At 41.9% G+C, this 22,577-nt stretch overlaps 1 protein-coding gene across 1 annotated transcript; it reads left to right on the top strand.

Annotated features, from left to right (window-relative positions):
- Positions 1-1,579: 1,579 nt before the first annotated feature.
- Positions 1,580-22,137, top strand: LOC139571335 (aquaporin-8-like). Its single transcript, XM_071394126.1, has 5 exons — positions 1,580-1,974; positions 2,558-2,684; positions 20,890-21,104; positions 21,395-21,529; positions 21,752-22,137. Exons 1-5 carry the CDS (start codon positions 1,697-1,699, stop codon positions 21,792-21,794), a joined length of 798 nt encoding a protein of 265 aa, XP_071250227.1. The 5' UTR covers positions 1,580-1,696; the 3' UTR covers positions 21,795-22,137.
- Positions 22,138-22,577: the final 440 nt, after the last annotated feature.

Genomic DNA, 22,577 nt, shown 5'->3' with positions numbered 1-22,577 from the left:
CCCTGGTAAATTGGCTGTTTCCTGGGCACATGTGCATTCAACACAGTCCTCATATGCTGGTATTTCACATTGATGCACACCTTAAATCCGGTTACAGACCAGTTAACTAAGCATAAGACCCCTAGACATAATGTGCATCAACATTAGGAGGATAGGTTTCGCAACATGTATTAACATCTGTTCCTCAAGGTTCTGTTTTAGGGCCACTATTGTTTTCACTATACACTGTATATTCTACGTCTTGGTGATGTCATTCGTAAACACAATGTCTACTTTCAATGCTATGTGGACAACACACATCTGTACATTTCGATGAAACATGGTGAAGGCCCAAAATTGCCTACCCTGGAAGCCTGTGTTTCAGACATAAGGAAGTGGATGGTGGCAAATGTTTACGTTTAAACCTGGACAAAACATAGTTGCTAGTTCTAGGTACCAAGAAACAAAGGGATCTGCTTTTTGATCTGGCAATTCATCTTGATGGTTGTACAGTTGTCTTAAAGTGCGTTCTGTGTGGTGCATATGTTGGATTTATCAAACGAATGGGTCAAACTGTATGTGTCAAACTGTATGCGTAGATGGCCTGACAGAAATGGCAGCAGAAGGTGAATGTTGAACTTTTGTTGCACACATATCCAGATGATGTAGCGTACTCTTTTGCGCAATGACGCTAATTGTGAAATCCTTTATCCTGAAAATAATTTATACCAGCCCACTGGTTTACCTATTTCCGATTAAAATCTTCCCATCACTGAAAGCAAATCTATAAGCCGGAATGGCCTTATCAGTAGGCTCGGGCAGTATACCGTATACAGGGGTATTTGGAAATGTTTTTCAATAAATATTAATATTTGTAGATACTTTTTAAGTAAATACCTGCAGTCAACTTGTGCAATACCTTAGGAGATAAAGCAGATTGTGTTCTTCATTTCACCTGTCACATTGTCACAGCTGGATAGCCTGACCTTGCAATTAGTTTATTTTCATTTGCGCTCATTAGCATATTTAGCTATTAAATATCATCTTAGTACACAAGGGGGGAGCTAAAAACGCAAAAAGCCCATATGGCAATTCGCTATGACTTGTGCTAATTTTGTTAGTATTCTGGTAATAGACGCCCGATGGGCTTTTTGCGTTTTTAGCTCCCCCCTTGTGTACTAAGATGATAATACCATTAATCCCAGGATGAGTAAATACGGTATGACGATTTGAAAATATGGATACCATCCAACCCTACTTACCAGTTGGTACGGGCTATACAATGTGTAAAATAAAGATTTATATCCAACTTTTCCTGAGTTCACACCATATCTCCCTAAAGGTGCCCTGCCATCTGGGATCACAAGGTAATCTGGTGTGGCAACTACTATGGAGTATAGGGACAAGGGAGCTCCAAAAAATGTATTTCACACATTGTATAGCACGTACGACTGGTAAGGCATTCCATCGTCAGTCTGTCATGCACTACAATAGCCACTTCCGCTACAGCTAAATACTATGGACATATGGGGATGTGTGCCAAAACATGCTATCATAGCAAAGAGAGGTGGCGTTGTGGCGATACTCCCACGCATATCCTGAGACCACCGTAATGTGACGGTCCTGTCTGCACTCTTATCAGTGCATGTGTCACACTCTGGCTGAACAGTTGACAGAGCAGGTGTAAGTGACACAGAGAACAACAGTAGTCACCAATATGTCTGTGATAGAGTCAAAGACGGAGCTCTTCACCGTGGCTGGGACTGACACTGGGGACTCAGGGGCAGGTTCAGGGGTAGTCAACTCCAGGAAAATAGTCACCACCTTTGAGAGATATATCCAGCCGTGCTTGGCTGAGGTGTTAGGATGCACTCTCTTCATCTTCGTGGGATGCGGGTCTGTTATTGAGAATGCCGGCGTTCCGGGGAGCATCCAGCCTGCTCTGGCTCATGGGCTGGCGCTGGCGATTGTTATCGCTGTACTGGGAGAGATCAGGTAAGGACATGCTGGCACCTGGTAACATCTCACTCTGAGGTCAGAAAGTTTTACTATGTTTTTGTTAATTATTTAAATATAATTTTGTTCTCATGACTTGAGATTTACTATGACTAGAGTCTGACCAATATATCGGTATTATCGGCTGATATTGGCTCTTTTACTGCTTTATCAGTATCAGTATCAGCAATAACTCAACCAACAACCGATATTCAATAAATAGGATGAAAAGGGAATCTCATGCTGATCTGAACATGTGTGGCCATTCTTATGATGTGTCATTATTGTTACAATGTATGAAATCAACATTTGAAGCATATTTATTGGACAATTACTCTTTTGGATGCCAATTTATGCTAATTCAGTGTGGAAAATTACACTTTATAATTTCCTCGCTGTAAAACAGTATGTCGGCATTAGTAAGTTTTGTCCCCCCCACAAAATCGGAATCAGTATCGGACCCCAAAAAACATAGCGGTAGGGCTCTAGTTATAACAAGTATATTAATCTCTTATCAGTGTGACTTTCCTAATGCATGAGTATCAGTAGCAAGTACTAAACATGTTATTCTGTCTGAATCCAGTGGTGGCCACTTCAACCCAGCTGTGTCTGTGAGTGTGTGCGTCAGTGGAGGACTGGACGTCATCCTACTGGGGCCGTATATACTCTCACAGATAGTGGGGGGGGTGACTGGGGCTGGCTTGGCAAAGGTAAGGGGGCATTCACATCAAGTTTGTTTAGAGCAGGGGATTTTTTTTACTCTGGAGTGATTACCCCCTAAATTCGTTTTTTTTGGACAGGTGTAAATATGAACCGCACTCAGTGCGCACCAAACAACGTGGTTCGCTCAAAAGTACAGTCTGTCTGATTCCATTTGTATGTGGTGTGCTTCACTGCAGGTGAGAATGCAGTATGTGGTCCCGTGTGGCTCAGTTGGTAGAGCATGGCGCTTGCAACGCCAGGGTTGTGGGTTCATTCCCCACGGGGGGACCAGGATGAATATGTATGAACTTTCCAATTTGTAAGTCGCTCTGGATAAGAGCGTCAGCTAAATGACTTAAAATGTAAAATGTATGGACCAAACAGAGGACAATAACCAGAGACCCGCAGTGTTGTTTGTTTGACGCAATGTCAAAACTTGATAGCTCTGAAACATTTTGTGAGTAGCAGTGCATTTATGAGCACATCCAGTGGAGCTGCAGGGAAGACTGGGACTGGTTGTCACATTTCTTAATGTGTATATTTCTCAACAACGGTAGATCTATATCATAAGAGACTCTTTTAAAACTTCTTAGTGATCCCTTCGCGCGCCAATTAACGGGATTGATTTGACAACACCCAGTGAAATAGCAGCGAGCCAAATTCAAAAACAGAAATACTCATAATAATATTTCATGAATCATACAAGTGTTATACATCGGTTTAAAGATGAACTTCTTGTTAATCCAGCCACAGTGTCAGATTTCAGAAAGGCTTTACAGCGAAAGCAAACCATGCTTTTATATGAGGACAGCACCCCATCAAACAAACACATGAAAATCACATTTCAACCCGCCAGTGTCACGCCCTGACCATAGTTTGCTTGGTATGTTTCTATGTTTTGTTTGGTCAGGGTGTGATCTGAGTGGGCATTCTATGTTGTATGTCTAGTTTGTCTATTTCTATGTGTTTGGCCTGATATGGTTCTCAATCAGAGGCAGGTTTTTGTCATTGCCTCTGATTGGGAGCCTTATTTAGGTAGCCTGTTTTGTCAATGTGGGTTGTGGGTGATTGTCTATGTGTAGTGTTTTGTGTCAGCACTATTATTCGATAGCTTCACGTTCGTTGTTTGTTATTTTTGTATAGATCGTTCAGTGTTCTCTTTTGAAATAAATATCAAGATGAACACTTACCACGCTGCATATTGGTCCTCCGATCCTTCCAACTACTCCTCCTCAGAAGAGGAGGAAGACGATTGTGACAGCCAGGCGCGACACAAAAGTCAGAAATAACTATATAATTCATGCCTTACCTTTGAAGATCTTCTTCTGTTGGCACTCCAATATGTCCATTAAACATCACAAATGGTCCTTTTGTTCGATAAATTCTGTCGTTCTATCTCCAAAAGGTCAATTTATTTGGCGCGTTTGATCCAGAAAAACACCGGTTCCAACTCGCGCAACATGACTACAAAGTATCTAATATAGTTACCTGTAAACTTGATCCAAACATTTCAAACAACTTTCCTAATCCAACTTTAGGTATTTTTAAACGTAAATAATCGATAAAATTTAAGACGGGATAAACTGTGTTCAATACCAGACGAAAACAAAGTGGAGCGAGCTTTCAGGTCGTGCGCCCCAACCACAACAGTACAGTCGTGGCCAAAAGTTTTGAGAATGACACAAATATTAATTTCCACAAAGTTTTCTGCTTCAGTGTCTTTAGATATTTTTGTCAGATGTTACTATGGAATACTGAAGTATAATTACAAGCATTTCATAAGCGTCAAAGGATTTTATTGACAATTACATGAAGTTGAGGCAGAGTCAATATTTGCAGTGTTGACCCTTCTTTTTCAAGACCTCTGCAATCCGCCCTGGCATGCTGTCAATTAACTTCTGGGCCACATCCTGACTGATGGCAGCCCATTCTTGCATAATCAATGCTTGGAGTTTGTCAGAATTTGTGGGTTTTTGTTTGTCCACCCGCCTCTTGAGGATTGACCACAAGTTCTCAATGGGATTAAGGTCTGGGGAGTTTCCTGGCCATGGACCCAAAATATCGATGTTTTGTTCCCCGAGCCACTTAGTTATCACTTTTGCCTTATGGCAAGGTGCTCAATCATGCTGGAAAATGCATTGTTCGTCACCAAACTGTTCCTGGATGGTTGGGAGAAGTTGTTCTTGGAGGATGTGTTGGTACCATTCTTTATTCATGGTTGTGTACTTAGGCAAAATTGTGAGTGAGCCCACTCCCTTGGCTGAGAAGCAACCCCACACATGAATGGTCTCAGGATGCTTTACTGTTGGCATGACACAGGACTGATGGTAGCGCTCACCTTGTCTTCTCCGGACAATCTTTTTTCCGGATGCCCCAAACAATCGGAAAGGGGTTTCATCAGAGAAAATGACTTTACCCCAGTCCTCAGCAGTCCAATCCCTGTACCTTTAGCAGAATATCAGTCTGTCCCTGATGTCTTTCCTGGAGAGAAGTGGCTTCTTTGCTGCCCTTCTTGACACCAGGCCATCCTCCAAAAGTCTTCGCCTCACTGTGCTTGCAGATGCACTCACACCTGCCTGCTGCCATTCCTGAGCAAGCTCTGTACTGGTGGTGACCCAATCCCGCAGCTGAATCAACTTTAGGAGACGGTCCTGGCGCTTGCTGGACTTTCTTGGGCACCCTGAAGCCTTCTGCAGAAATGCAGTGGAAATGTTTTTTGTGGATTCAGTCCATGTGCATGGCAAAGAGGGACTTTGCAATTATTTGCAATTCATCTGATCACTCTTCATAACATTCTGGAATATATATGCAAATTACCATCATCCAATCTGAGGCAGCAGACTTTGTGAAAATTAATATTTGTGTCATTCTCAAAACTTTTGGCCACGACTGTACACTAGACTCAACCCTTGTTCTGAACAGCCCTACTTCTTCATTTCTCAAAGGAAATACATCAACCAATTTCTAAAGACTGTTGACATCTAGTGGAAGCGATAGGAACTGCAAGCAAGTGCCTTAGAAATCTAGATCCACATAGAAACCTTATTGAAAAGAGAGTGACCTCAAAGAAGAATATTCCTGGAAGGTTTGTCCTCGGGGTTTTGCCTGCCAAATAAGTTATGTTATACTCACAGATATAATTCTAACAGTTTCAGAAACGTTAGAGTGTTTTCTATCCAAATCCACCAATTATATGCATATCCTAGCTTCTGGGCCTGAGTAGCAGGCAGTTTACTTTGGGCACACTTTTCATCCGGACGTGAAAATAGTGCCACCTAGCCTTATTAAACAAGAAAGCAGGGTCTTGGGTAGCTGACTAAACTCCACTCCATGGTGAAGGAAGTTTATGATGAACTCCAACAATGGAATGGAGCAGAGACCAGGCTTTGTGGAATTCAGCTCCTACTACATCGTTTCGCCCAAGGTCAATACTTTAAAAAAAAATACTTATGAAATGTTTACCTTGTACCTCTGTTTGTCCTCTGTAGTTGCGTTTCTTTGTTTGCTGAAATTAATACTTTTTCTAAAAACAATAATCAAATACAACCACCGACTGTTTGCTCATTGCTGTTGCTCTACAATGGCAACTCAGCGTAAATGAGCATGTGCCAATTGAATGTCAACAAGTCGGTGGTATTTCCTTAACATTTTTGGAAAAAGTATGGATTTCAGCTAACTAAGAAAGGTGGAGTCCATCAGAAACTTCCTTCACCATGGACTGGAGATTGGTCAGCTAGGTCTTGGGGTTAAAATGTGCACCCTTTTGGAGTTATTATCCATTAAACACACTGTCTGTTGGAAATGAAGACATTTAGCCTACAGTCTTAGAAATAGTCATATTGATTTTGATAGAACAATATTCATAACACAATTCAACAGCTTAAACCTTGTAGGTAGAATTTGTTATATAATCATTCCCAATTTAGCATAAAGGCTACTTTCACTTTGGACAGGGGGGTCATGTCCCCCCTACATTCTGAAATTGCACTTTTGTGCCCCCCTCCAGTTTTGTCATTGCAATGTGATACCAAATAAGGCAATTCTTTAGGACCTATGAGGACACCTCAGAGCGGTCGGGTAGGCTGTTTGGAGTTTTCAGTCAGTTGGATTTAGGACCATGCAGACACCATAAAGCGGGCAGACAGGATCTGTGAAAGGCAAAGCCTCTGGAAGGCTGGCTGGACCAGCACAGGAGAGTTGAACAGAGGCAGCTGCTGTCAGTGTGTTGCGCTTTTTCTCCGAGTTGTGCAAGCAAGCAGAGCAGAAACTGTCTACTCTTTAGTTGACTGATGTAACTGCTGTTTAACCTAATAGAAAAAAAAGTTAACTAGTGGTTATTCCCAGTGCTGAGCTATTAACTAGTGTAACTGACATGTAACGTTAGATAATGTTTCATCCCCTCTCGACTGAGGTGAATTAATTAGCTAGCTAGTAGCTAACTAACCACAACCAGGTCAGCTCTAGACTCTAGTTATCTTGCAGATAGCGATATGAGATGGTTACTATTATTATCTAACAGATGTTGTTTGTATGGAAATGTTTTGTAGCCTTTGTTTTGTCCTGTTTCAACAGAAGTATATTAACTTGGCTAGCTTTCACCAGTTGATGTATCGTTAGAGAGAGAGCTGGCCAAATATTGGCTAACATTAGCTATTCTTTTTGCCTCAATCACACTAGACCTGAATCAAATCATGAAACCAGCAGCCAAACGATTGAAGACTGATATTCTGATGTTTTTTCAGTGCAATGTCAGTTTTTATTAGTCAGTATAGCAATGTAACGTTATTGAGCTGTCAGTTTCCCTAGCTAATCCCCTACTTTTCACATAAACACAGTAATAAACTGCTCTACATGCTTCACTGTCATGGTGCACAGTCAGTACACAACACTATTCTCATCATGTCTTGGCAGGATCAGATGGTGACAGATGTCCGAGCAGGTGTCAGACAGCCAAGTAAGACCAGTCTACAGAGCTCAGATGAATTTTGCAGTATATTCAGTGAATGATCAAAGTTCCATCTTGAATTGATGGGTATACCTACAGTAGCTACAGGACAGCAGTTTAAGCTTAAAGCTACAGTCTGGGATCTGGGAATAATAGTAATTTCAATTATTGAACCATTGATTCTATTCTTGGATAATATAATGTATACATTTACACTAAGGTCATTCTTTGTCATGACTCATCTTAGGAGTATCAAATGGTGAAGGGGGTCTCGGCAGGGTCAGGCAGCCAGGGAAGACCAGTCTGTGACGGAGTTGAGGTGAATTTTTGCAGAGGTGAATTTTTGCAGATGCAACACTTTATTGTCTTTGTGCAGAAATTGTGGACAAGCCAGATGCTTCAAAGATTGAAACTATTTTAAGGCAGTCTGACAAACGTCCAAAAGTTGATTTCCAAACTGTTTGACACAAAACATGTAAAACAAAAATGTGAGAAAGACCTGATATAAGTAATTGATGATGAATGGATACAGATATGTTTGAATGCCATGTCATGTTCATATAATCTCAGACATTAATTACTGCGGTTTAAGACCATCTATAGAACATACTATATGCCAGTGAAACTGAATATCATGGACTCAGAAATGTAATTTCTCTACTGGAGGGGTAAAACACAAAAGGGGACATATTTGTATATGTTATGGTCTTGTGAAGGCTGGCTGAATTCTGGCAAAGAATATGTTATTTTATGTCAGCATGTCTACAGATTCTCCCTTCTCCCTGTTTATGTTTGCTTGGAAATGTTGATACATGAGACTGTTATCAGAAGAAACAGTGTAATCAAGCATTTATAGCAGCTAAGAAATGCATTGCCATTATTTGGAAGGTTGGTTATCCTCCCACAATGTCACAATGGATGGCAGAAATGTCAAGCCCTGCCTATCTAAGGTCTTCGAAAGCCAAGTCAACAAACAGATCACTGACCATCTCGAATCCCATCGTACCTTCTCCGCTGTGCAATCCGGTTTCCGAGCCGGTCACGGGTGCACCTCAGCCACGCTCAAGGTACTAAACGATATCATAACCGCCATCGATAAAAGACAGTACTGTGCAGCCGTCTTCATCGACCCGGCCAAGGCTTTCGACTCTGTCAATCACCATATTCTTATCGGCAGACTCAGTAGCCTCGGTTTTTCTAATGACTGCCTTGCCTGGTTCACCAACTACTTTGCAGACAGAGTTCAGTGTGTCAAATCGGAGGGCATGTTGTCCGGTCCTCTGGCAGTCTCTATGGGGGTACCACAGGGTTCAATTCTCGGGCCGACTCTTTTCTCTGTATATATCAATGATGTTGCTCTTGCTGCGGGCGATTCCCTGATCCACCTCTACGCAGACGACACCATTCTGTATACTTCTGGCCCTTCCTTGGACACTGTGCTATCTAACCTCCAAACGAGCTTCAATGCCATACAACACTCCTTCCGTGGCCTCCAACTGCTCTTAAACGCTAGTAAAACCAAATGCATGCTTTTCAACCGTTCGCTGCCTGCACCCGCACGCCCGACTAGCATCACCACCCTGGACGGTTCCGACCTAGAATATGTGGACATCTATAAGTACCTAGGTGTCTGGCTAGACTGCAAACTCTCCTTCCAGACTCATATCAAACATCTCCAATCCAAAATCAAATCTAGAGTCCGCTTTCTATTACGCAACAAAGCCTCCTTCACTCACGCCGCCAAACTTACCCTAGTAAAACTGACTATCCTACCGATCCTCGACTTCGGCGATGTCATCTACAAAATAGCTTCCAATACTCTACTCAGCAAACTGGATGCAGTTTATCACAGTGCCATCCGTTTTGTTACTAAAGCACCTTATACGACCCACCACTGCGACCTGTATGCCCTAGTCGGCTGGCCCTCGCTACATGTTCGTCGTCAGACCCACTGGCTCCAGGTCATCTACAAGGCTATGCTAGGTAAAGTGCCGCCTTATCTCAGTTCACTGGTCACGATGGCTACACCCACCCGTAGCACGCGCTCCAGCAGGTGTATCTCACTGATCATCCCTAAAGCCAAAACCTAATTTGGCCGCCTTTCCTTCCAGTTCTCTGCTGCCTGCGACTGGAACGAATTGCAAAAATCTCTGAAGTTGGAGACTTTTATCTCCTTCAACAACTTTAAACATCTGCTATCTGAGCAGCTAACCGATCGCTGCAGCTATACATAGTCCATCGGTATATAGCCCACCCAATTTACCTACCTCACCCCCATACTGTTTTTATTTATTTACTTTTCTGCTCTTTTGCACACCAGTATCTCTACTTGCACATGATCATCTGATGATTTATCACTCCAGTGTTAATCTGCTAAATTGTAATTATTCGATTTATTGCCTACCTCCTCATGCCTTTTGCACACATTATATATAGATTCTCTTTTTTTCTACCATGTTATTGACTTGTTTATTGTTTACTCCATGTGTAACTCTGTGTTGTTGTCTGTTCACACTGCTATGCTTTATCTTGGCCAGGTCGCAGTTGCAAATGAGAACTTGTTCTCAACTAGCCTACCTGGTTAAATAAAGGTGAAAAAAAAAAAAAAAAAAAAAAAAAGTTATGTATCACTAGATTTGATGTATTACTAGATTAATGGTATACTGGGCAACTTTCATAAGGTCTGGAGGCCTTATATGGAATACAGTACGACAAAAGGAATCTGTTTTGATAACATGCCCACGTCAGAGGAGATATCTATTAAAGCAATCCCTAGCTGCTGGGCTGCTCAGTCCTGGCACTTGCGGTCTGCCGTCCTGTGGGTTGTCACTCTGGCCTTGGCCTAACACACCCGAAAACCAATAATGAATATTTCACTAAGATCCTAAAGCTGAGTGGGGTGTGTTGGGTTGGGGCGCTGCAGGGCGGTGGACCCTTAGGGACAGGACGGAGCAATCCAGCTATAATGTGTCCAAGTAAAAATAGCTCTACAGTACTATGAGGCCTATGACATGAATTATACTGAACAAAAATAGAAACTCAACAATTTCAAAGATTTTGCTGAGTTACAGTTCATGAAGGGAAATAAGTTAATTGAAATAAATACATTAGGCCCTAATCTATGGATTTCACATGACTGGGCAGGGGCACAGCCATAGGTGGGCCTGGGAGGGCATAGGCCCACTCACTGGGGACGCAAGCACAGCCAATCAGAATGAGGTTTTCCCTACAGTAGGGCTTTATTACAGACATACATACACCTCATCAGAGGATGTCTTAATACGGACAATCAATCACTCAAACATGTTTAATAATGATCTCTCACCTAGCTTGATGACTGTGGGCATTGTTGCTTACTTTTTGTTCTAAATAGACACAACATATTGGATTGCGTAGAAATGCAGGAAATGAGCTTTAGATGGCCAAACAAAGTCCTACACAGAACCCCCGCGAGGTTATGCCCCCCCTAACCATAGTTGTGCCCCTACCTATGATCCTAATTTCCATGTCTTGTCCAAGCAACAATTTAGAAATCAGTTTGAAATAGACTACAGCTCTCCCTTTCCTCTTTTCAACAATATCAATTCATTGTTCACAGATAGCCTACTCCTAAAATTGAAACAATGAAAATACCAAGACTTGTTTTATCTTCACCTCATATACCTTGTAAAACCATGAAACATGACGTGTTTATAACCTAAACATCAGTGTTCAAAACTTAAACATTAGGCATTTAGATTTGCCAAGAAGTGTTCTCATCTTAAACACAGATGTTTATGGGGGAGCACGTGATGCCGCGGAGCTGAGCAGACGTTGACAAACCGAGCTCTTCAAAGTTATTCTATTATTACCTAAATAACAACGTTGAAACAATATTCTAACATCGGCTGATAAATTATCAAGTACTTACCTTCCCAAAGAGCCATGGACCTCCGACCGAGAGGCAAGAAGGACGACCAAAACGTCGTTGATTCCCAAGATAATGATAACGCTACAGCTAGCAAGATTAGCATTAGCCCTCATAACTCAAACGACAGTTCCAGACTGTTGCTCTCGGCCTCTTGCGAGCCTGCCGACATGCTGGCTACTCTCCTCCGGGAAATTCAGGATGGTAACAAAGGTCTTTCTATGAAAATCGATAAGAAAACGGCTGAACTCCATTCTTCCATTGACGACCTGAAATCCTCCATGAATGATCTCCTTTTGAGAACGACTGAGGCAGAGTTGTGCATTAGCAAAGTTGAAGACACCATCGCTCGACATGACCAGGTCTTGATACAACTGCAAAAGGACAATGCCTACCTCAAAAACAAGGTAGATCAGATGGAGAACCAGATTAGACATAGTAATATCCGTGTGGTGGGATTGAAAGAGGACAGCGAGGGCCGTGACCCGGTCCGTTTCTTCACTCAATGGATCCCGGATGTCCTAGGCATAATCAACTTCACCAAGCCACTGGGAATCGAACGCGCCCACAGAACATCAGCGCCGAAACCCCGGCCAGATGAGCCCCCATGGGCCGTCCTGATCAGGTTCCTCCGTTTCCAAGACAGAGAGAAGGTACTGCAACTCGCAAGAGCCAAAGGGGACATCACCATTGATGGCAAGAGGGTCAGCCTTTTCCCGGATATGAGCGCGGATCTCGCAAGACGTCGCAAGCAGTTCAGACCTGCCGCCAAAGCACTGAAGGAGAAGAACATCACCGGCTACCTCATCCACCCTGCGCGGATGAAAGTTCAGTACAAAGGCCGAAGCCATCTCTTCAACACACCGGGAGAAGTGTACACTTTTCTCAAAGAACTGAGCAACGTCTGAGCCAGGACGGTCTCTTTGGGGGATAAGATGCAGTTTGTTTGTTTTCTCTTATCCGGACTGAACCGCTGATATCCTCCGGTCGCTATAATTGATTTGTACATTTTCAACTAACCGTATCTTTCCGGGGTGAGTTCTATTACATTACAGTAGAGTATATTTTGGTTTAGTCCATATCACTGGGCGAAGCAAATAAGTGGGTTTAGGCCCACTACTTTCCCCCTCATTTATGTTAATCTTTCGAAAAGAAACTCAAGCAGCCCTTACCGTGGGCAGTAAATATTCAGCCATAAATGTCTATTCACAACGTTTGTTTTCAATTTAGAGAGCTCGCAGGTTTTAGTTTACGCCAAGGTTTAGCTAGTAAGAGCAAGATGGAAAGCGAGCAGCAACGTATCTCTACAAGTGTATTCATGTTTGATTGTTGGGATTGTGGTTTTAGTCTAACAATCGGGGTGGGTGGGATTCTTTATTTTTTTCCCCTTTTTTCTATGTTTATTGTTTCCTTCCTAAAGAGACACATAGGTCACTTCTGTGATCAAACCAAAGTTGAAACATTTCCTAACTATCTATATATGATAGATTTCCATTCAGTTACATATTTGAAACCCAACTATGCTTAATCCACTAAAATATGTCACATTCAACGTAAAAGGTCTTAACAGCCCGATTAAAAGGAAGAGAGTCTATACATACCTTAAGAAATTAAAGGCTGACATTGTGTTTTTACAAGAAACACATCTTACAGCCAGTGAACACAAGAAACTGAAGAGGGAATGGGTAGGACAAGTTTTTGCGTCCTCTTTTAACTCCAAAGCAAGAGGAACTGCAATTTTGATAAGTAGACACATCCCCTTCTGTGTCAACAACACCATCTCTGATCCCTCTGGCAGGTTTGTTTTGGTGCAGGGGCATATGTTTTCAGAGTCTTGGACCCTATTGAATATCTATGCTCCTAACTTCGATGACCATATGTTTATTCAGAATGTCTTCCTTCAGGTTGCTCAAGCACCACCAGGATGGTTACTGGTTGGAGGAGATTTTAATTTTTGTTTAGATACAGTTCTTGATAGGTCCTCTGATAAACCCTCACTTCTTACCAAAGCCAGCAAGCTCACCATGTCATTCATGAAACATCTCAATTTACTAGACATCTGGAGACAGTTGCACCCACAGGATAGGGACTACTCTTTTTATTCACACCCACACAAGACACACACACGCATAGATAACTTTTTACTGTCGACACAACTGTTTCATAGAGTGTTAGATGTCGAGTATCTCCCCAGATTACTTAGTGACCATTCTCCCCTGGTATTATCAATCTCCATTCCTACCAAGGTAAATGGAGCATATAGATGGAGACTAAATTCTACACTCCTAAAGCAACCTGAATTTTGTGCATTCATCAAAGAGCAGATCAATATTTTCACTTTGACAAACAAACCCTCCGCTCCTGACAGTTTCATTCTTTGGGACACATTGAAGGCCTATCTGAGGGGACAGATCATTTCCTATACTAAAGGGCTGAAGAGAAAACACGGTGCGGAACTGAGTGCCCTTGAATCTGAAATCTCAGAGCTAGAGAAAACCTACCAAAGAGGCCCGACTAAAGATCTATACAGGCTTTTGGTAAATAAAAAACTGAAATATAATATTCTGAACACATATCAAGCTGAGAGGGCCATCACTAAATCAAAACAGCGTTATTACGAGCTTGGAGAGAAAGCTCACAAAGTATTGGCATGGCAACTGAAAGCAGAGGAAAGTAAGAGGACAATTAATGCTATAGAAACTCTTACTAATTAAATATCTTTCGACCCTACTGAAATTAATAATACTTTTAAGAAATACTATGAAGACCTCTACACTTCCCAATCAAGCGATGATCTATCAGAGATCGACTCCTTTCTCTCCTCTCTCAACCTCCCATGCCTGTCAGGGGAAGACAGCGAGCGCCTGAGTGAACACTTCTCAGTTCCTGAATTGTTGGAGGCCATTAAATCCTTACCTTCTAATAAATCTCCTGGGGAGGATGGCTTCCCTCCAGAGTTCTATAAAGAATTTAGGGAGCTGTTGGTCCCCTACCTTATGGAGGTACTTAAAAAAGCCAGGGAAGACAACTGCTTTCCAGAGTCTTTCTCTCAAGCAGTGATTACTGTAATCCACAAGAAAGGGAAAAATCCACTAAAGTGCGCCTCATATAGACCAATCTCTCTCCTTAACACAGATTGTAAACTGGTCACCAAGATGCTATCTAAGAGACTGGAGTCATGTCTTCCCCTGTTGGTCAACCCAGATCAGACTGGCTTCATAATTAATAGATTGTCCTCCAATAATCTCAGAAGGTTCTTTGATATAATTCACCTTGCTAACAAAAACAAAATACCTAGTGTCGCAGTCTCCCTCGACGCTGAAAAGGCCTTTGATAGGGTTGAATGGCCATACCTCTTTCGCGTCTTGGAAAAGTTTGGTTTAGGTACCGTGTTTATAAATTTGATAAAATCACTCTACAAATCTCCTAAAGCTAGGATTGCTACCAACGGGATTACTTCCTCCTCTTTCCCTCTCTATAGGGGGAACAGACAAGGTTGCCCAATTAGCCCCCACCTCTTTGCCCTCGCCATTGAACCGTTGGCTGAGGCTATTAGAACGTGCCCTGACATACATGGCTTTGAGGTGGGCCCCCATACCCATAAATTATCACTCTTTGCGGACGACCTTATCTTATTTCTAACAAACCCAGAACACTCCCTCTCTCACTTGCAGATCCTACTACAGTGGTATAGTTCTTTCTCTGGATATAAGGTCAATTTAGATAAAAGCGAAATCTTACCGTTGTCTGTCTTTGACCATCATACCATCAAGCACAAGTTTCCTTTTAGATGGTCGCCTATGGGCTTCACATATTTGGGCATAATGGTGGATGGTAACCTGAACAACCTCTATAAACTCAATCTGGCCAGTTTGTTGCAAAAGGTGGAGGGTGACCTTTGTAAATGGATGGACTTACCTCTCACTCTACTGGGTAGAATCAATGTAATTAAAATGAATGTCCTGCCCAGATTTCTATATCTGTTTCAATCTCTCCCTATCCCTGTTCCCGCAGCATTCTTTTCCTCTCTCGAAAAGCTGACCAGACGGTTTATCTGGCACGGCAAAACCCCTAGGGTTGGCCTGGATAAACTGACCCTGGATTACAGTCAAGGGGGCTTAAACCTCCCCAATTTTAGAATGTACTACTGGGCAGCACAGTCTAGGTTTCTGGCTCAGAGGTTTGACAAGGGTCCCTCTCCCTCATGGTTGAACATTGAAAAGCTTGAGGTAAATGATGACACTGGGGCAGAATTGTTTTACAAATGGGACAGAAAATCTATAAAAACCATCACAGACAACCCTTTAATCATACATTCTGTCCTGGCATGGTGCAAACTGCATGAGCTGTTCGGACGAGGGGGATTCCTTTCCCCTAAAACCCCTTTATGGAACAATAGATTGATCCTTATGTTTTTCCAGAATAGTAACTTTAGACCATGGTCTGATAAGGGGATCACTCTTCTGGAACATTGTTACGAGGAGGGAGTTCTTATGTCTTTTGATCAGCTGAAACAGAAATACCACTTGCCTAACAGGGACTTCTTTAGCTACCTACAACTACGAAACTTTATTAGGGTGTCTCTCAAGGGACAATGGAACCTACCTAAGATGTCACCTATTGAACAACTCTGCCACGCAGACCAACCACTGTTCAAGACCATTTCCCGTGTTTACGATGCTCTTATGTCAGGACTAACACTGCCTGGGCTAGATAAACCCCGACTTAGATGGGAAAAAGATCTGGGTATTGATCTTGATGAGGGTCTATGGAGTGACCTATGCAGGGATGGTGTTACATCCACATTGAACTCCAGATACAGACTGATCCAGTTTAATTTCCTCCATCAGCTCTATATCACCCCATCTAGACTGCACAAGTTCAACCCTGATATCTCCTCCCTATGTTTTAGATGTGGCTCAGATGAAGGAACATTCCTCCATTCCACTTGGCAGTGTTCAAAACTACACGGTTTCTGGCAGGGGGTATGCGATACCATATCCTCAATTCATGGGGTTGCATTCCCTTTAGACCCGGAGGTCTGTCTACTGGGCAACTTTACTAACACCAATCTTAGGCAAAGCCATACTATAAAGCTAACAGAAATATTGCTAGCGATTGCCAAGAAATGTATCGCCTTGAAATGGAAATTAGATTCCCCCCTGCCAGTTGCAATGTGGCTATCAGAAGTTAAAAGTTGTATCCCACTGGAGAAAATTACTTACCGCTTGAGGAATAAGTTAAATACATTTTACAGAATTTGGCAACCTTTTATTGACTATATGGAGAATCTCCCCCCACATCACATTGAATGAATCTCTATATTATCCTTATATAATGTTTCACACGTAATATATAATATGTAGCCTACAGCAGGTGACCATATGATCCAATGTCTCATTATATATATTTTTTATTGTATGTTTGTATATATAATTATAATTTGTTTTCTTTTTTCTTTCTTTGTTACGCTGATCTGTCACTGTCACTTTGTCCTATTGTTGTCTAATATCTTTTCACGTTTGTCTTGAATGTTGTTAATTGGAAAATGCAAAAAAAAATATATATATATAAAAATAAAAAAACACAGATGTTTATAATGCAAGAATAAACATGATAGTCAGCATTTCCCAGTCAGTTTCAAACCAGGAGAATGGCTACAGTGCCTTCAGAAAGTATTCATACGCCTTTGACTGATTCCACATTTGTTTGTGTTACAGCCTGAATTCAAAATCAATTAAATATATATGTTTTCTCACCCATCTCACACAATATCCTATTATGACAAAGTGAAAACATGTTTTAGACATTTGGGCAAATTTATTGAAAATGAAATTCAGAAATAACCATTTACATAAGTATTCACACCCCTTTGCTATGACACACCAAATTAAGCTCAGGTGCTTCCAATTTCCTTTGATCATCCTTGAGACGTCACTACAACTTGATTGGAGTCCAACTGTGGCTAACCTAAATGACAGAGTGAAAAGAAGGAAGCCTATACAGAATAAAAATATTCCCTTAAACGTGCACAAGGCATCATGAAATCAGCAGATTATCAAGGTTTTTTGTAGTCCAATGTTCAACCCAGTGTCCAAAAACTGGGTCTCCATTGAAGGTTGTGGGTCTTCCAGCAGGACAAGGCCCCAAACACATATCATAAGTATTATTATAATATTTTATTTCACTAGGCAAGTCAGTTAAGAACAAATTCTTATTTACAATGGCGGCCTACACCAGAAATACCCAGACGACGCTGGGCCAATTGTGCGCCGCCCTATGGGACTCCCAATTACAGCCAGTGATACAGCCTGGATTCAAACCAGGGTGTCTGTAGTGACACCTCTAGCACTGAGATGCAGTGCCTTAGACTGCTGCACCACGCGGGAGCCCCAAGGAATGGTTCAAGAAGAAATGCTGGACTCTTCTGGAGTGTCCAGTGAAGATTCCAGATCTGAATCACATCCAAAACTTATGTTGAGATCTGAAACAGACGTTGGTGGAGGGCACCCATCAAACATTGAAGAATTAGAGCGTTTTGCTGCTGAAGAGTGGGACAAATTGCCAGTAGAATGGTGCAGTAAGTTCATTGATGGCTACACGAAGTGTTTGTCCGCAGTTATCTTGGCCAACGGCTGTGCAACCAGGTACATTTGTCTTTATTTTGTCAATTAAAATTGTAAACTTAAAAAAAAAAAAAAAAATACTAGTTCTACATTGTTGAAAATCCAATAACAAGGTGTTTTATTTCACCTTTATTTAACCAGGTAGGCAAGTTGAGAACAGGTTCTCATTTACAATTGCGACCTGGCCAAGATAAAGTGAGGCAGTTCGACACATACAACAACACTGAGTTACACATGGAGTAAAACAAACATACAGTCAATAATACAGTAGAAAAACAAGTCTATATACAATGTGAGCAAATGAGGTGAGATAAGGGAGGTAAAGGCAAAAAAATGGCCATGGTGGCGAAGTAAATACAATATAGCAAGTAAAACACTAGAATGGTAGATTTGCAGTGGAAGAATGTGCAAAATAGAAATAGAAATAATGGGGTGCAAAGGAGCAAAATATATAAATAAATACAGTAGGGGGGAGGTAGTTGTTTGGGCTAAATTATAGATGGGCTATGTACAGGTGCAGTAACCTGTGAGCTGCTCTGACAGCTGGTGCTTAAAGCTAGTGAGGGAGATAAGTGTTTCCAGTTTCAGAGATTTTTTTAGTTCATTCCAATCATTGGCAGCAGAGAACTGGAAGGAGAGGCGGCCAAAGGAAGAATTGGTTTTGAGGGTGACCAGAGAGATATACCTGCTGGAACGCGTGCTACAGGTGGGTGCTGCCATGGTGACCAGCGAGCTGAGATAAGAGGGGACTTTACCTACAGGAAAGTGTTTAGTTATGTGTTCATATCCTCGTGGTTTTACAATGTCAAAACACACAACCCCTGCTCATCAATGTCTAGAGATGTTGCTAGAAATTGGCAAGATGGATGACCTCTTGCAAAGAAGTTGCACATATTAACCTTAAAATTACTAGGCTACACAGCACACTCCAGATTGGGAGAAATAGGCTATGTACTGTGACAACCAACCCATGATGAAAGAACCAGCTCCAGTATCCTAACTTCAACCAAACAGTGAAGAGAGAACCAGCCACAGTATCCTAACTTCAACCAACCCATGATGAGAGAACCAGCCCCAGTCTCCCTACTTCAAACAACCCATGATGAGAGAAGCAGACCCAGTCTCCCTACTTCAACCAACCCATGATAAGAGAACCAGCCCCATTCTCCCTACTTCAACCAACCCATGATGAGAGAAGCAGCCCCAGTCTCCCTACTTCAAACAACCCATGATGAGAGAACCAGCCCCAGTCTCCCTACTTCAACCAACCCATGATGAGAGAAGCAGCCCCAGTCTCCCTACTTCAACCAACCCATGATGAGAGAACCAGCCCCAGTCTCCACAATTCAACCAACTCATGATGAGAGAACCAGGCCCAATCTCCCCTATTCAACCAACCCATGATAAGAGAACCAGCCCCAGTCTCCCTACTTCAACCAACCTAAGATGAGAGAAGCAGCCCCATTCTCCCCACTTCAACCAACCCATGATGAGAGAACCAGCCCCAGTCTCCCCATTTCAACCAACCCATGATGAGAGAACCAGGCCCGTCTCCCGTATTCAACCAACCCATGATGAGAGAACAAGCCCCAGTCTCCCCACTTCAACCAATCCATGATGAGAGAACCAGCCCCAGTCTCCCCACTTCAACCAACCCATGATGAGAGAACCAGCCCCAGTCTCCCGTATTCAACCAACCCATGATGAGAGAACCAGCCCCAGTGTCACGTTCCTGACCTTATTTCCCTTATTTTGTATGTATTTAGTATGGTCAGGGCGTGAGTTGGGGTGGGTTGTCTATGTGTGTTTTCTATGTTGGGTTTTTTGTGTTCAGCCTGGTATGATTCTCAATCAGAGGCAGCTGTCAATCGTTGTCCCTGATTGAGAATCATACTTAGGCAGCCGGGGTTTCACGTGTGGTTTGTGGGTGTTTGTTCCTGTGTTAGTGTTTCGCCACACGGGACTGTTACGGTATGTTCGTTTATTGTTTCGTATCGTGTATTGTTTTCGTGTTCATTAAATTACCATGGAAACTTACCACTCTGCAAATTGGTCCTCCGATCCTTCTCGCCTCTCCTCGTCCGAGGAGGAGGACGACTTAGACTGCCGTTACACCCAGTCTCCCCTTTTAACAGCACCTTGCAGTTATTACAGAGCGGCTATTGTGCTATTTCCTACCGCATGTTGCAAAGCAAGTGCAATATGACGATAGGTACACACAAGTGATGCTCCATATGATCATATATGTATTTAACGTGAGAATGTTTGTTCATTAAACAAATTACTTGCATCACACATAGTTTTGCGTAGTCTACGCATTTGAGTTAATTTGACGTTTGGCAATATGAAACCAACCGGACCAAGTTACCATAACGCAATGTAACAAACAATCTAACTGATTCGAATGATAGCAAACAAACTTGTGTGAGAGCCAGTCTCCATATGCCGTTTTCTTAATATCAAAATGTCAATAGCTTGGATATTAAAATAGGTCTAAAAAACATTCACAAGCATTTGGATCCCCCCAAAAAACATTAATAAATGGCAATATAATCCCAATAAACCCCCAATAAAACCCCAATATAATCCCAATAAAACCCCAATAAAACCGCAATATAATTTCAATTAAACCCCAGTCTAATCTCAATAAAACCACAATCTAATCCTAATAAAAAAAACAATAAAAACCCAATCTAATACCAATCTAATCGTACAGATGTTGTGATATTCCACAGGCAGTTTACTCCATCATCAACTATGACAGTGCAGCAGGGGGAGCGTTCAACGTGGTTAAAACCAGCGGCAACATCGGCAGTGCCGCTGTAGCAGAGATGGTCATGACCCTCTTCCTGTCCTTTGTGGTCTGTTTGGGGGCCGTCAACGGCAGGACCCGTACCCCACTGGCCCCACTTTGCATTGGGCTCACTGTGACTGCTAACATACTGGCTGGGTAAGGGCTGAGCAAATCTATGGAGACCTGTCATGGTAGATGGTGTATTGAAATGACAAGGGTTCATGGCAGAACAAGTTCAATACTATTCCTGCTTTGCCATTATTGACAATAACAAGAAATGACACAGCAGGAATAAAGAGAACATTGCCATTGACATCACTGCCTGCCTGATGACATCACTGCCTGTCTGATAACGATTAATTCTACTAACTACGTATATTGATCTGATGTAATGCATTGTTCGATCAATATAGAAACCAGATGTGTTTGTCCCATTGGTCTTTTAGCGGGTCAGTATCTGGAGGGTGTATGAACCCAGCGCGGGCGTTTGGCCCTGCAGTGATGGCTAACTACTGGGAGTACCACTGGATCTACTGGGTGGGACCGGTTGCAGGGGCCCTTATCACTGGCAGCTTGGTCAGGTAGGATACAGCACACCCAGCCTTCATTACTCACCTATTTATAGATAGTATTACCCTTCTACCATAGATTGTGACCTTAGAGGCAATAAAATGGCACTGCATTTCCATACTGTTTCAGCCTGTCATACATCATACTCTATACAGTCAGTAGGAGAGTATTTCTTCATCGCATTGTAATTCATATATTGTTTACTATCATTGAATTCTTATTTTTGTACACAGGTTGTTGTTTGGAGACCAGAAGACACGGCTTGTTCTGAAGTAAAAGTGTTATCTTGGAGACATGGGGCATTGTTTTCCAAAATATTGTATTTCCCTTTATAGCTTGCAGAACTTTTGTATTTCACATCTTGTCGTACACGTCATATTGTTTTGAACTGTACTGTATAACAAAAACAATTTGCATAAGTACAGTACATTCAAACCTATGGTCACGTCTGGCCATTCAATCCGTCAATCATTGTTTATGTTTGGTTCAAAGTTCTTTAATGGAAAACATGAATCGTTTTTACTATTTTATTACACTATAGGTGGTGTAATAACTTTTTGAACTCAACAGACGCATTGAACTCGCTGACTGATAAAATAAATTCAAAATCATACTTCAACTGGCATGCATATATGATTTTTTATTTTAAAAAAATAAAAATATTTCACCTTTATTTAACCAGGTAGGCTAGTTGAGAACAAGTTCTCATTTACAACTGCGACCTGGCCAAGATAAAGCAAAGCAGTTCGACACAAACAACAACACAGAGTTACACATGAAATAAACAAGCATACAGTCAATAACACAATAGGGAAAAAAAGTCTATATACAGTGTGTGCAAATGGCGTGAGGAGGTAAGGCAATAAATAGGCCACAGTAGCAAAGTTATTACAATTTAGCAGATTAACACTGGAGTGATAGATGTGCAGATGATGATGTGCAAGTTGTGATACTGGTGTGCAAAAGAGCAGAAATTGACAAGATTTATTGACAATATCTAAAAATGTTTTTAATGTTTTCACATTTGCCATGCATCCCTGCCATTAACATTGTCTCAAA

This window comes from Salvelinus alpinus, chromosome 3 (genome assembly GCF_045679555.1).
Source record: "Salvelinus alpinus chromosome 3, SLU_Salpinus.1, whole genome shotgun sequence".
Classification (NCBI taxonomy): Eukaryota; Metazoa; Chordata; class Actinopteri; order Salmoniformes; family Salmonidae; genus Salvelinus; species Salvelinus alpinus.
This window is presented reverse-complemented; position numbering and strand designations above follow the sequence as displayed.

Bases quoted from the DNA above. Each gene is read 5' to 3' on its own strand.
- LOC139571335 (XM_071394126.1), top strand. From the start codon at position 1,697: ATGTCTGTGATAGAGTCAAAGACGGAGCTCTTCACCGTGGCTGGGACT. The intron at 2,685-20,889 runs GTAAGGGGGCAT...GATATTCCACAG, and splicing joins CTGGGGCTGGCTTGGCAAAG to GCAGTTTACTCCATCATCAA. The intron at 21,530-21,751 runs GTAGGATACAGC...TTTTGTACACAG, and splicing joins ATCACTGGCAGCTTGGTCAG to GTTGTTGTTTGGAGACCAGA.